General features: G+C 46.7%; 2 protein-coding genes across 4 annotated transcripts in view; one reads left to right on the top strand and one right to left on the bottom strand.

Moving 5' to 3' along the window:
* TG (thyroglobulin) overlaps positions 1–13,649 on the top strand; it is a 237,827-nt gene that overhangs the window by 137,636 nt on the left and 86,542 nt on the right. The window contains exon 41 of the mRNA XM_047727291.1: positions 2,280–2,482. Coding sequence (XP_047583247.1) covers positions 2,280–2,482 — 203 coding nt within the window. The remainder of the gene's footprint in view (positions 1–2,279; positions 2,483–13,649) is intronic.
* Positions 10,882–13,649, bottom strand: part of SLA (Src like adaptor) — a 32,584-nt gene continuing 29,816 nt past the window's right edge. For all 3 annotated transcript variants that reach the window (XM_047727289.1, XM_047727290.1, XM_047727288.1), the window contains 2 exons: positions 12,519–12,651; positions 10,882–11,964 (listed from right to left, as the gene is read on the bottom strand). In XM_047727289.1, coding sequence (XP_047583245.1) covers positions 11,751–11,964; positions 12,519–12,651 — 347 coding nt within the window. In that variant the 3' untranslated portion in view covers positions 10,882–11,750. The remainder of the gene's footprint in view (positions 11,965–12,518; positions 12,652–13,649) is intronic.

The following is a 13,649-nucleotide window of genomic DNA, read 5'->3' as shown; positions in this document are numbered from 1 at the left end:
CCGGAAATGCAGGCTGTGGATGTCACTTCCTGGACGTGCAGGACTAGGTCCCACCCAGAGGGCACCCAGCTTTCCTGCCCTGCCCAAGACCTCAGAAACCACACGTTCCTCCTAACAGAAGAAAAGTGCAGTCCAGAAACGTCCACAGTGAGGACTGTGGTAATGTCTTCACGAAACCCAGAACACAAAATGCATTTGAAGAAATTCTGAGAGTCTGACCAGCTGGAAGAGTAATTTGTATTGTTGTGTCCGAGTGGGTGTTCTCGTCAGCTTGGTGAGCGCCTGCGTGAGGAACTGGGACGCAAGATTTTCCTATTCTTCTGTTTGGAATACGGAGTCTCGTTGACAGTTTTTCACTGGATACTGAGCCCTGTTACTCGTAACTACGGTCATTCGTTCACTGGACATCGATGAAGGACTTGCCATGTGCCCCTGGTTTCAGTGGAGGCCATGGGCTAGCAAGGAAGGTGATAGCCAGCGTGACAAATAACCTGGAAGGAGAACCTTCCTTACCTGAGGGCTGCCTCTGAATTATCCAATAGCTAAAACTTGAAGGACGGCTGGGGAAGAGGAGGAAGGGGAGGAAGGCCAGGGCGCAGCAGAGGGCTCTGGGCGGAGAAGGTCCCATGGGCCAAGAACAGGTCTGGAGGAGGATGGGATTCTCAGGCGGCTGCAGAGCAGGGATGGGGAGGAGACGAAGGGAAATAGGCCCCAAGAGACAGCCACCTCCCATCCCATGAGGCCTGGAACATCCTGGGAGAACTGAGATTATGTCCTAAAGGGATGTGAGGGGAGATTTTAGATAGGATAGGACTGGGTGTGTGTGTGTGTCTGTGTGGTGTGTGTATGTGCGTGTGTGTGTGTGAGAGAGAGAGAGAGAGAGAGAGAGGTGTGATCAAAATTATGCATTAAAAGACTACTCGGGGGGTGCCTGGGGGGCTCAGTTGTTAAATGTCTGCCTTCAGTACAGGTCATGATCTCAGGGTCCTGGGATTGAGCCCTGTGTTGGACTCCCTGCTCAGCAGGGAGTCTGTTTCTCATTCTCCCTCTGCTCGTGCTCTCTCTCTCTCTCAAATAAATAAATAAAATCTTAAAAAAAATTTTTAAAAAATAAATAAAAGAGCCACTCAGCCCTCTCTTAAAAAATTTAAAACTTAAAAAATAAACAAAAGGCCGCTCAGGATGTGGCATGCACGATTCATCAGAGGGAGAGACACGTGGATACAGGAGGCCAGTGAGAAGCACTGAGGAGCTCAGTGGGGAGAAAGCCCGGAGCCCCTGGGGAAGAGGCGGGCCGGGGATTCAGGGCAGCAGGTGTCAGGGAGGACCCTGGGGCTGTGTAGGAGTAGATCGGGTGGGTGGTGCTGCATTAGAAGGAGAACATAAGAAATTCTGCAAAGGCTCTGTGCTCAGGGGACTTGGAATAGATTCCCTTTAGGACTCAATGCTCTTGAAATGCCTTAAGCAAGGTAGCTTCCTGGAGACTTGAGGGGCTGGTGCTGGGGGAACACTCCATGCCTGTGATAATCCTGAGCCAACCCTATGTGGGTGGTGATTGAAAGCATGGGAGTTGCTGGGGTGTCCTAGGGCAAAGTGGGCGAGTGTTAGTGTGAACCAGAACAAGCCGGGTATTTCCGAGTGGTTAGCCATGTAGATGGAAAAGGAGGAGCCACTGGATTCAGAGGATGGCCAGAGGCCATGGGCACGTAGTGTCCCAACGCTGACAAGAGCATATTTTTACTATATTATATATACATTGTGCGTGTACATCTGAATCACTGCATTAAAAAAAAATAGTGCTAAGCTTTCAATAAATATTTACTGAATTCCATGAAAAAAGAATAGAGTAACTCAGCTGAATGCTACTGAAGGTCATGGGAGAAGAGGCAGTGGGAGCTAGATGGAGAACCTCAGCCATACCTGGTCCTGGTCAGGGAGGAAGAGGTGTGGAGAGCCACCACGGTGGGTCAACACATGGGGCATCCCCACTGCCATGCCAAGCCAGGTTGTGGTCTGAACGTGGACTGCCTCTGATGTGAGCAGCCCCCCTAGCAGGTGCCCTCGCCTATGGTGGGAGAGCTGTGGCCCAGAGAAGTGGAATGATAATGGCAGGCTCTCCTACCCAGAAAAGGCTGGAGGGGTCTGGTTCTGAAGCCATGCTGTTCCCACCAACCTGCACAGACACAAGTCCAGGTCCCCCAGAAGTACCCCAGACAGCACTGGGGTGGGTAAACCCTAGGCTGTAAGATCATAGAGAGTAAAAGGCTTTCCTTTTGCAGGTTCTGGTGAGGTGAGTGGCAACTGGGGACTTCTGGACCAGTGGGCAGCTCTGACCTGGGTGCAGACACACATTGGAGTGTTTGGTGGAGATCCTCGGCGCGTGACGCTGGCAGCAGACCGTGGCGGAGCCGACGTGGCCAGCATCCACCTTCTAACCACCAGGACCACTGACTCCAGACTCTTTCGAAGGGCCGTGCTGATGGTGAGTCACCTGTTCAACCTTCAGACTTGTTTTGGACACTGGTGAGGTGAAGGAGCCTCACTTACTTCTTGAGACCACTTGGCTTCGATTGCTTGGTTTCCTTTATCCTTTGTTTTGAGTGTGTTCTTGCTCATGGCCATCTTTCCATGGTCAGGTGATTTGAGGATGCCAAGAGGCTCCTCTGACTACTGTCCATCATCCCAAAGTGGTGAAAATTCTAGATGGGGAAGTGTTTCCATTTTGGGAGATCGCTCCACTAGGGTTTAATGGTGTGAACTCTCAAAGATCTCTCTTGTCAATAGACAAACACAAGGAGATGGAATGTAGGATGAGGAGCTTTCTGGTGGAGGAAAAGCTAATGACGGCACAGTTTAGCCAATATGATGCTAATGACATCTGACATTATTGCCACAACAGGAGAGAAGTAGAACAGAGAACCCTCATCTGCTTTCTGGTGTTGCTTCCCTGCCCTTCTCAGGGTTTGAACTCTAACTCTTCCTTTATGTTGTCTGGTTTCTTCAATAGTCTATGCTCCCATCTCCTGGCTGCAGTTCAGTTCTGGCAGCATTTCTTCATGGAGCACTATTGGGTGATTCATTCCTCTCTCTGAATGCTTCCACCTCATTGTCTAAGTTGGGGAGGGGTGGCAGGGACCCCAGAGTTTGTCCACGTGTCTGATCAAGGAGCTGCAGGCTGCTGTGTCAGCAACCATGGGGTGAGGCATGGTGCTCCCAAGATTTGGCCGACAGAGTCATTGACTGTTGAAAGAATGCAAAGAATAGAAATTAGCACTCATGACTCTACTAGATGGTCTGAAGTTCCTGCTGGATGATGATGGTGGTGATGGTGATGATGGTGATGATGGTGATGATGATGATGATACAATGATTTTGATCATGACAATAACTGTTATGGAAGAAGTTACCGGTTGATCACAGCACAAGACCTGATGGTTATTATCACTGATTAACAGCTAATTTTATGGAGTGTCCAGTTTGTGTGAGGTGCCATGGTAGGCGCTGGAAATGTCATGTTGAATAATTCATGACCTAGTTCTTGGGAAACTTACAGATTACTGAGGGGTGAGGGAAAAGACTTAAAGCAGATATTTAAAAGTGGGTCTTAGGGCAGCTCAGAGAGAAGCACCCAACTAAGCACAGGGAAGAAGGAGTGTCCAGGAACACTTCTGAGGAGAAGATACATCTGAGCGATGTGTTGAAGACTGTGCAGACATTTCACTGAAGGAGGAGTTCTAGCACTAGGGTACAACTTGGCTTCTCACTGAGATCTGCCAGTCATATATGCGGTGGGAGACAGGATCTTTGTGGTCAGCAGTTATAGAGACTGGGAGGCAGGGAGCTGCCGGATTGGATGGACACCTTGACTTTCATCCTCAGTGATGGGAGCCATTGGGGAGTTAGGTCTGGTTTGGTTTGCTTTCCCATTTTAACCATATTTAAGTGTACAGTTTAGTGGCATTAAGTACTTTTACAGTGTGGTACAATCATCACCACTAATCACTTTTAGAACTTTCCATCATCCCAAACAGAAGCTCTGTAACTATTGAAAAATAACTCTCCATTCCCTGCTCCCCAACCCCTGATGACCACTATTCTATCTTCTGTCTCTGTGAATTTGCCTAGTCTAAGGACCTCACAGCAGTAGAATCATACAAAATGTGTGTGTGTGTGTGTGTGTGTGTGTGTGTGTGTGTGTCTGGCTTATATCACTTAGCATAATGTCTTCATAAAGTCTCATCCGTGTTGTAGCCTATATCAGAATTTCCTTCCTTTCTAGGCTGAATAACATTCCATTGTATGCATAGACCACATTTTGTTCATACATTCATTTGTTGATAAACACTGGGGTTGTTTCTGCCTTATGTGAATAGTGCTTAGTGAATAGAACTTCGGTGTGCTATCAAAGGGCTTTTAGGCAAGTAAGAAACTTGCTTCCCTTTAGGAAGATTTGCCTTAAAGCCAAGTGGGAGATGCATTTAAGAGGGACAATCCTGGAAGCAGATAAAACAATGATGAGACTATGAAGTGGCCAAACTAAGGAAAGACAGAGCACCATCAAAACCAATGTCATGGACTTGCTAGCAATTCTAAGGTCATATAAACAGATTCCAGCATTGTCCAGCCTTCTTGGGATCTAAACCCTTGATTGTCATGAGGAGGATAGGAGTGACATTGTTTGGGAAGATATGATGCTGGATCAATACTGTCACTATTCCCTACAGGAAGCAATACCACCTGCCACTTTGCCTCTCTCCTTGAGCCATAGGAGCTTTCCAAAGTTCCTTGAAGGGCCTGTGCTCTATTCTGCTTCCCTCTGTGTGAACACTCTTATCCTATCTTCCTCTTTGCCTTCTCTATTTGTCCTTCAGGGAATTCTTCCAGACTCTTTAGCCCAGAACCAGACCCTCTTTATACGGCTTGTGCTGCCTCTACTTCTCTGCACAGCATTTATCACGATTTCCTACCAGTAAAGAATTATTCCTGCTGCCCAATCTCTCCCGCACAAGACTGTGAGCCCCCAGAGAACAAGGGACAGCTGTGTCTTGTTCTCGCACAGGACCCTAAGCACTCAGCACAGCTGTCCTAGAGTGGATGCTCCATAGTTAATGTCCAGGCAGTGAATGAGCAGAGGAATGGGGGACAATGCCCAGGGCCCCCCAGGCTGGTCCACTTCCCTCCCTACCACCATTGCCTTGTGTTTCTTGTCCTTTGATTCAGATTTTCTTCAATCTCTCCCTCTTAGTGGGCCCATCTTTGTGGCAGGAGGTCTGAGGCCAAACATCTTTCAATTCCTGGTATTGAAAACAGAACTTTCTTACTTTGAATGCTCCTGCAGGGGTTTTCCCAGAGGCCTCTCTGAGACCAGATACTCAGTGGGACCTGGAAGACACCAAAAATGCCTTCCAGTCAGCCCAGAAGGCAGAATTCTCTTTTTGAAAATTCTGGAGACTTGAAGTGTTTGGGGAATTTCAGAAACTAATCTGTTTCAGCAAATGGTAGTGTATTTAAAAATAAACTCTCCATCTGTTTTAGTCATTTAGAAACAGCTTTTACAACTGCTCCCAGCAGTCTTTGGGATGCATGTGAAATTATTTGGTATTTGGAATCAAGAGAACGAAAATACTTCAATACATTAGCAGTTCTTAAACATGTTCTTTACCAACAGATGTTTGGGGGAATGGATGTGAGTTGGTGATATATTCTTGGATAAGATCTTAAGTCTTTCTGCAAATCTTGAGGCCAGAGCTGTTACGAGACACCAGGCACAACAGGCTCCTGTGATAATTAATGATTTTATTTAGATGATTTGGGGCCACAAGACTCTTCCAATATATTATCTTGTGGATTGCTCACATTGGTTGGCACGGGGTCTTTCTATTATTTGCAATCTGAAGATAGGAAGTCTGAGGCTTAGGGAGGTCTAGTGACTTGCTAAAGAACACACAGCAAAGAAGGAGCCACATTAGGGGCTAGAACCTCAAGCCATATCCTGTGTTTTCCCCACCCTATGAATCTGCTTCCGCAGAGAAGCTGGAGACTCTTCCAGACCCTTAATGCCTAAGGGAAAGAGCTCAGGTCCATGATTAGGCAAGCCTGCCTTAAGATCCCAGCCTTGGGCAAAGCCCTTCACTCTTGAATTCTTCATGGATAAAATCAGTATGATTAATTCCGTCTCCCAGCGGCTCAAGAAGTGGTCATCATGTAAGGATTGTGGAGTGTCCCGCACCTGTAGGAACTCGAGAAATCCAGGTTCCCCCTTGTCTTGCCACGCGAGGGCAGCTCCAAAGCAAAACAGGTCAGGGGAGTTTGTACCTGTCCCCAGGGCCTGGGTTGAAGAAGAAGGAGGCGGCGACCTATCGCGAACCTACACTCTGTGACTCTGATGCCCTGCACAGTTTTAAGAGAAGACACAGGAGGTCGTGTCCCCTGCAGTATGGTTTGTAGGATCCAGAAGAGGCTTCCATTGCCTTCCTACAGCATTGCCTCAATTCTGCATTCCTCGGAGGGAACGCCAGGCCTCATGAATTGGCCTCAAGCTACATTTTCCTGTCTCCTCTCTTGCTCCATTCCTGCAGGAACCCTGCTCTCCAGGCTCCCTAGTACCAACATTCCTAGAAAATGCCATGCCTTCTTCCACATCTTTCCATTGCCCTGCTGTGGTCGGCATGCGAGCTTCTCCACTTGGAAAGCCACTCACTTCTTCAGGGCTTGGCTGAAATGGCACCCTCTAAGCCTCTCTCCATCTCTTCAAACAGAATGATTCTCATTTCGGTAGAAAAACTTCTATTTAGCAATTTTTAGGAATCCTGCCTTGTCTTCCATGCTGGCTGTTTTTCTAGCACATCTTATTCCAATTCTGTTGTGACTGAAAGCTTGACAGGGCCTGTGAGCTTTTCATCTTAGAATTTCCTTAATGCTTAGCAGGGCTCTGTGTGGAAGATGGCACCAACGTCTGTGCTGAGTTCCATCAAACTAGCGGAGGGGCCCAAGAACTCTTTTCTCCTGTTTTCACACAAACTTCATAGCGTGAGCACTTTCTTCTCCGTTTCTCTTAATCAGAATCAACTGAGCTATTCATGGGCTCTAATGCTCTCATCTAGATTTTAAGATACATATATTGATTGCCTTTAAATAGTCCTGATGGGAATTTGAGTGTATCTTCGTGGAATTTTTTCATGAATTTCAAAAAATATCTGTGTTCTTATGATGTGAAGTTTCATACCCGTGGATCCAGTTGATGCCATAACCATGAGCAGGATTTTTGTCTCCTTGGGTCTTTTTATAGAGTTTTGAACTTCTCTCCCCTCAAATTTTGCAACATCACTGTAGGCAAGTCCCTACCTGTGTCCTAGTTCGGTTGGCATTATGAATGATGTCCTATTTTTTATTGAACTTTCCAGCTGGTCAGGACTGGCATAGGGGAATAAACTTAGCTCCAGATTTTCTGAGCCTTCTTACTACTCCCAGTACTTGGTCTGTTGTCTCCATGGGCTTTTCTGATGTTATTTCATTATCTGTACATGTTGGCAGGCTGATTTCTATCTCCTTTGGACAAAAATGCTCAGCCGTTCTCACAAAGAGATCCAACACTGAAGGAACTTCAGTAATAAATATGTTTCTTTTTATCTCTCTCTTTTTCTTTTTTTTTTTTTTTTTTCATTATTATCATCATATTTCCCAAAGTGTCTCATGATCTCTGGGGGCATGGGCTCTTTCTAGGTGTTTCTCTGCCGTCTGAGGGCCTTGTTCCCATCTGCAGGGCTGAGGCTGGACAGCTCAGACAGCAGGGAGGGAGAGGGGCCAGCCCTGCTGACTGAGGGAGGCAGAGGTTCCCCTCATTTGCATTCCTGCAGCTCATCGGCCTTTCTTTTCCTTGGACTTGATCCTTCTTGCTCTTGTTTTTCTTCGTCATATCAATCTTACTATTCCACAAGTTCTTGCTTTCTGAATCTTCTTTATGACTTTACTTTTAAAGTTCTTCTTTCATCTGTGTTTACCTTTGTCATCTTTTACTCTCTCCTTGCTGCTTAGACAATCACCTGTTCTGTGAGCTTCTCGAGTTGAAATCTGAGCTATCACTTGTCATTTTTTGTTTTCTGGTCAATGGGTTTTGAGCAATAAATGTCCCTCTTACTGTTGTATCAGCTCTGCCCTGGACATTGGGGGAAGTAGCGACATGTCCTATATTTCTGTGTCTTTGATTATTGCTTGTGTTATGTTCTTCTTAATCATAGGAGATATGTCTTTTTTTTTTCTTTTAAAAGCTTTTAGATACATAGGATTTTAACCCATTCTTTTGCAAACTGATTTCTAATTTTATTTCATGATTATTATGGAGCTTGTGTTAGAGAAGGTTGACTCAGAAATTTATTAGGATTTCCCCTGTGACCTAATATATCCTTCATTGGTTGGCAGAAAAGTTGTACAGCGTTATTGAAATCTTCTCTCTACCTATCTACTTATTTTTGCTCAATCTCTCCGTTTCTTTTTTTCTTTTTTTTTTTTTAAGATTTTATTTATTTATTTGACAGAGAGAGATCACAAGTAGGCAGAGAGGCAGGCACAGAGAGAGAGGGAGAAGCAGGCTCCCTGCTGAGCAGAGAGCCCGATGCGGGGCTTGATCCCAGGACCCTGAGATCATGACCTGAGCCGAAGGCAGAGGCTTAACCCACTGAGCCACCCAGGCGACCCCCGATCTCTCCGTTTATCTATTTGTTCCTACAATAGTTGCTTGATATATTTTGAAACTCTATTGTTAGATTAACAGAGGCTCAGTCATTATATCTTCTTAATGTCTCATTCCTTTTGTAATATCTCTTTTGCCCCTTAGACAATTTATTTTTGCCATCAATTCCATTTGCCTCAAAATTCAACACTTGCCCTTCGTTCAGTTTTGTACAAAAAAGTGTTCCAATGCTTTATTTTGAAATCCTGCATTCTTTTGTCTTAAAGCTTGCAAATTTTCACTATGTGTCAAGTAGATAATACAACACCAGAATTTTAAAAATCTCTTCTCTTCATAGCAACCAGTCTGCTCTTTAAACACATGGATGAAATGATATCCTTCCCTTAATTAGATCCTTCCACTGGTTTTGCCTTTCTCCTAAAATACACCTTAACCTCCTGACATTCCCATCCAGAACCCTGCGGGAACCGCCTCCCTCCTGACAGCCCCTGCCCCTCGCTCCAGCTCACTCAGCCCAGGCACCCTGGGCCCCTTCCGGCTCCTCCCACAGGCAGCCTTGCTCCTGTCCACAGGAATTGCCTCAGTTAACCCTACTGCCTCTGGTTTTCTTCTAGATATTTGCCTGGCTGTTTGCTGCTCACCTTTTAGGTCTCAGCCCAAATGGGAGCTGAAATGCATGCACTGGCAGGGAGGCCTTCCCTAAACAGACATCCGGCTAAACGACTTCTCGCCCAGTCACACTTGGGTCCAGTAGCCCGGGTTACTTTCTGCACTACCTTCCCTGCCGTGACAACGTTTCTTATTTATTTATAATCTCAAGCTCTGTGATATCGGAGATCTCACCCAATTTTCACTGATACAGCTCCAACACCTGGAGCCATGTCTGGCATTTAGTAGGTGTCCAAAAAAATATGTGTAGAAATCAATTCTTGGAAAAACAGAAAGCAAACTATCACACGTGGTCCACAGAAGTTATCTGGGTGAGGTAGAATGTTCATAGCAATCGCTAAGAAGTTGTTCTCTCCCCAATCCCATGTGCCCAGCTTCAAGTTTGATTAGACATACTCTGAATTCACAAATCCAGTTTTCCTAAGGAAGAAAACTTCAAGGAAGAGCTGAGCTGCTAACTGGCATGGTTCTTCTTAGTATTCCTTGTTCTCTTCTCTCTCCAGGGGCAAGTTTGTCTGAAAATTCGAAACACAAAGATGCTTCCGAGTGAGCCTCCCACCCGTCTTTCCCAGAAAGCTCTCCCCACATGCCAAAGGTTAAATATTTATTAGGTATTATTTTAATCAGAAATAAATACATGATTTAGCAAAGTATAATGCTTCCCACTTAGAAATGCCTCTGAGTGCTCCCCCAAAGTTCCCAGCACACTAGTTACAACGGAAAACAATGCATAAGACACCATACAAACATCTGGCTTTTGCAAGGTTGCCCTGCCTTGTGGTGGAAGTCAGCGTCCACAGTGTTATATTCATTTCCCACACATTGGCTGGCCCCTTGCAACGGCCTTTAGGGATTCCTGGGGGAAACCATGAATATCTTCTTGTATAAACACACCAGAGTCTGATAATACAAAGAATCACGTAAATGCATATACACATACCACCAGCACAGTGATCTCAGATCTCCGGAATGTGTGTGCTGAGCAAACATCTCCTCTCAGGCAGCGAGGGGGTTGACAGGCACACCTCCCCCCTGAATCCCTCTGCAACAGTGGAAAATGAGTCTTGGGTGCCTTGGCAGCCCCCTTTTTAACAAGATCCGGATGGGCGGCCTCAAGAGAAATACTTTTCCTTTTCTAGAACTTTGCTGTGCTTTCTCTTTCATCTCTTAAAATTAGTAGGCCAGAATTAAAGCCCCTCTGCCTCCCTTCCTTCCTGGAGCTCAGCCGTTTTCTTCGTGTGGCTGCCAGGCCCGTCTTAGAATAAAGTACTGATGATGCAGAAAAATAAATTAATCCTCTAGAACTTAATCAGTTTGCAGTTTTCAAAGAAGCCAACCATCCTCTCCTACTCAATCCAGCTGCACTTAGCCTCTGTGAAGGTGCAGCTGAGATGGGAGCTCATGGGCCACCCTTGCCTGACCCAGTCCCCTTGGAGCCATGAGCTGATGTCTCCTTCTACAACCCACTTTCACGATATTTGTCTGTAGACTTCTCCCTGTCTATACCATGAGTCCTCTGCTGATCTTTCTTTCTTTCTTTCAACCTGACGTGGGACTTAACACACTTAGCTCTTCAGGCAATCATGAGTGAACCACCGATGCATCATTATTGGTAAGAGTCTCAGCATATCAGAGAAGTTCTTTCTGCACCACGAAGCTACGGCTGGGGACACCAGGAAAGCTTGCACTGCTCCAATGTTACCCTCACAATTTCCCATAAGCAGCCTCCCTCTCTCCCCTTTGCCTTGCCCTCTGCGGAGCAGGGAGGCTGTCTGATTGTTGTGCATGTGGCTCTGGCACCAGCAGGCCACCGGGTTCTCCTGATTCAGGGATGGTAAGGAAGATTAACGCTTAGTGTCACTGAGTTCCCTTAAAAAGAAAGGAGCTGCATAACAAAGGTCTCTATGGGTTGGTTAGAAAAGTTCATTGTGGGGGACACGTTTGCAAATCTGGCCTGGCCAGGACACAGCGTTCAGCTCATCTTCTTCTCACGCTTTTCTTGTTCAGAAGTTATCTCTGATGAGCCCAGAGTGTGACCATCTGGACGGTTCGTTGAACGGTCTTGTGCCCTTTCTTGTGAGATAATGTCTTTATCTTTCCCACAAACACAATGAGCACACACACATACGCGGGGCTCTTTGGAAACGGTGCCTGATCACGTCGTGATTCAACGTTTCCTGATGTCTTGGTACTGATCAGACACCGGGGAGGGGTTCCATTTGTCATGATGTGGACAGAGAAGATGTGAGTTTGAGTCTCCATGGGCCTTCTCTTGGCTTCTGGAAGATGTGTGTTTCCCCAGGGACGAGGAAACCACGCGTTTCCACCAGATCCCAGGTGATAGTTCCAACCTTTGTTATTTTGGGTATACACGATGGTGTCTGTTCTCAGGCTAGTCTTCAAAATATGGTGGTGACGAGAAGAAGGAGCTCTTCCTCTTGCTCCCGCTGTATATCAAGGACATGCTTTTCTTCTTTCGATCAAAGGAGGTGTTGTCATCGCTGGTCAGGGACAGGTAGGAAGCGATGCTTTCCCGAAGGCCATAGCTGAAAAGGGACTCATCCACACCGAGTGGGTTCCTGGCTCCCTCAGCATCGTCTTGCAGTCTGTGAGTGGGAAGAATGGGGACAGTCGGGAAAAGAAGAGAGGGACAGAGAGAGAGGGAGAACCAGAAAACAGGAGAAGAAAAAAAGAAGAAGAAAAGCCAGGTTAATACTTCTCACACTTATTGTTCTAATTCTGCTTCTTACAATTGTGGCCAAGTGATCTTGGAGAAATCCGTTAACCTCTCGGAATCACCATTTCCTTGAATGGCTCTAAGTTCTAACTGCAAATCTGAACGAATATTTCTTTATGACCTTCACAAGGAAGAGCAGTTTTCTTCATCTCCCAAGGCAATTTTCTGATCTCAGTGTTGAAGATAACTCACTAGCTCCTGATTACAGATACCCTCTAAAATGCAATGACAGTGAGGCCTGAAGCTGGGTTAGGGTCTCCCAGGGGACAGAGGGATTCTGTGGGTTGCAGCGTGCCCTGCTGAGCTTTCCTCAGACCAGGCTATAGTCTGCTATGTTTTCAGCTGTCAGACTCACACACTGGTTTGGGGGTGCATCCACGCAGGACACATACACACACACACACGCACACACAGACATCCCACCTGGGCACCCTCTTCCAGTCGAAGGTCTTCTGGCGCAAGGTGACGGGCGAGTCAGGGACCCTCACTGCGGGGGTGGCTGTGCTCTGAGTGAGGCAGGGTGTGGTCAGCACACAGCACAGGCCATCAGCCACCTCTAAGGACGGAAGCAGAAAACTGGTCAGTGACCCTGGGATGCCCAAGCCAGCATGGGGTATGGGGCCTGAAGGACCATCCAGTAGGGATCCCTGGTTGTTCACAGGGGAACTGAGGCCGAGACAGGAAAGAGGCATGGCAGTGTGGCAAGTCACACACCCAGTTGTTTAAGACATGTTAAGTGCCCTGAATACGCACTGTGCTTAGCTTGGGGCAGGTGGAGTGCGCTAAGATTGGATCCAGAATCAACTATACTGGGGTTTGGATTTCAACTATGCCCTTGACAGTGAATCCTCTTGAACCTCTCCGAGTCTCAGTTTCCTGGACAGTACACTGAGAGGACAGGCAAGTGAGAACAGCCGGCAGGAGGGTCTGCCTCTAGGGTTCACACTCTTGCCTGGCTTCATCAAGTGCACCAGGTGCAAGGCAGGGTCCAAGTCCACCGATCAGCCCTTCTTCCAGCACTGGCAGCTGATGCACGTGCAGGAAGACAGGAGGAGAGAACACAGGTGGAGGGAAGACAGGAAGGAAGAGGGAGCAAGCGCAAGCAAGCAGGAGGGCAAGAATTAAGGAAGGGGGGAGGGATGGAGGGAGGAGAAGTAAAAACACTGCAAGAGAAGAAAAGATACCAGAAAAGAAGGAAGAAGAAGACAAAGATAAAGGCAAACAAGAGAAAGTGGAAAAAGTTAAAAATGAAGATCTATCTTTCTTCTCTAGCCTGGATGCTCATGCACAGAGAGAATGAAAATTAAATAATCCATTGCCCTCCCCTCCCCTTTCCCCAAGGGTCGCTCATCTCTCCACCAGCATCAGGCTCTAGCCTCCACGCCCCGCGGCTATGGGAAAGCCTTGGTCTAGCTGTGCTCATTCATTCATTCATTCATTTATTTATTTATTTTTAAGATTTTATTTATTTGAGAGACAGAGAGTGAGAGAACAAGAGAGCACAAGATGGAAGAGGGTCTGAGTGAGAAGCAGACCCCCTGCTGAGCAGGGAGC

This window comes from Lutra lutra, chromosome 4 (genome assembly GCF_902655055.1).
Source record: "Lutra lutra chromosome 4, mLutLut1.2, whole genome shotgun sequence".
Classification (NCBI taxonomy): Eukaryota; Metazoa; Chordata; class Mammalia; order Carnivora; family Mustelidae; genus Lutra; species Lutra lutra.
The sequence above is the reverse complement of the archived record's forward strand: the minus strand, read 5'-3'. Positions and strand labels throughout refer to the sequence as shown.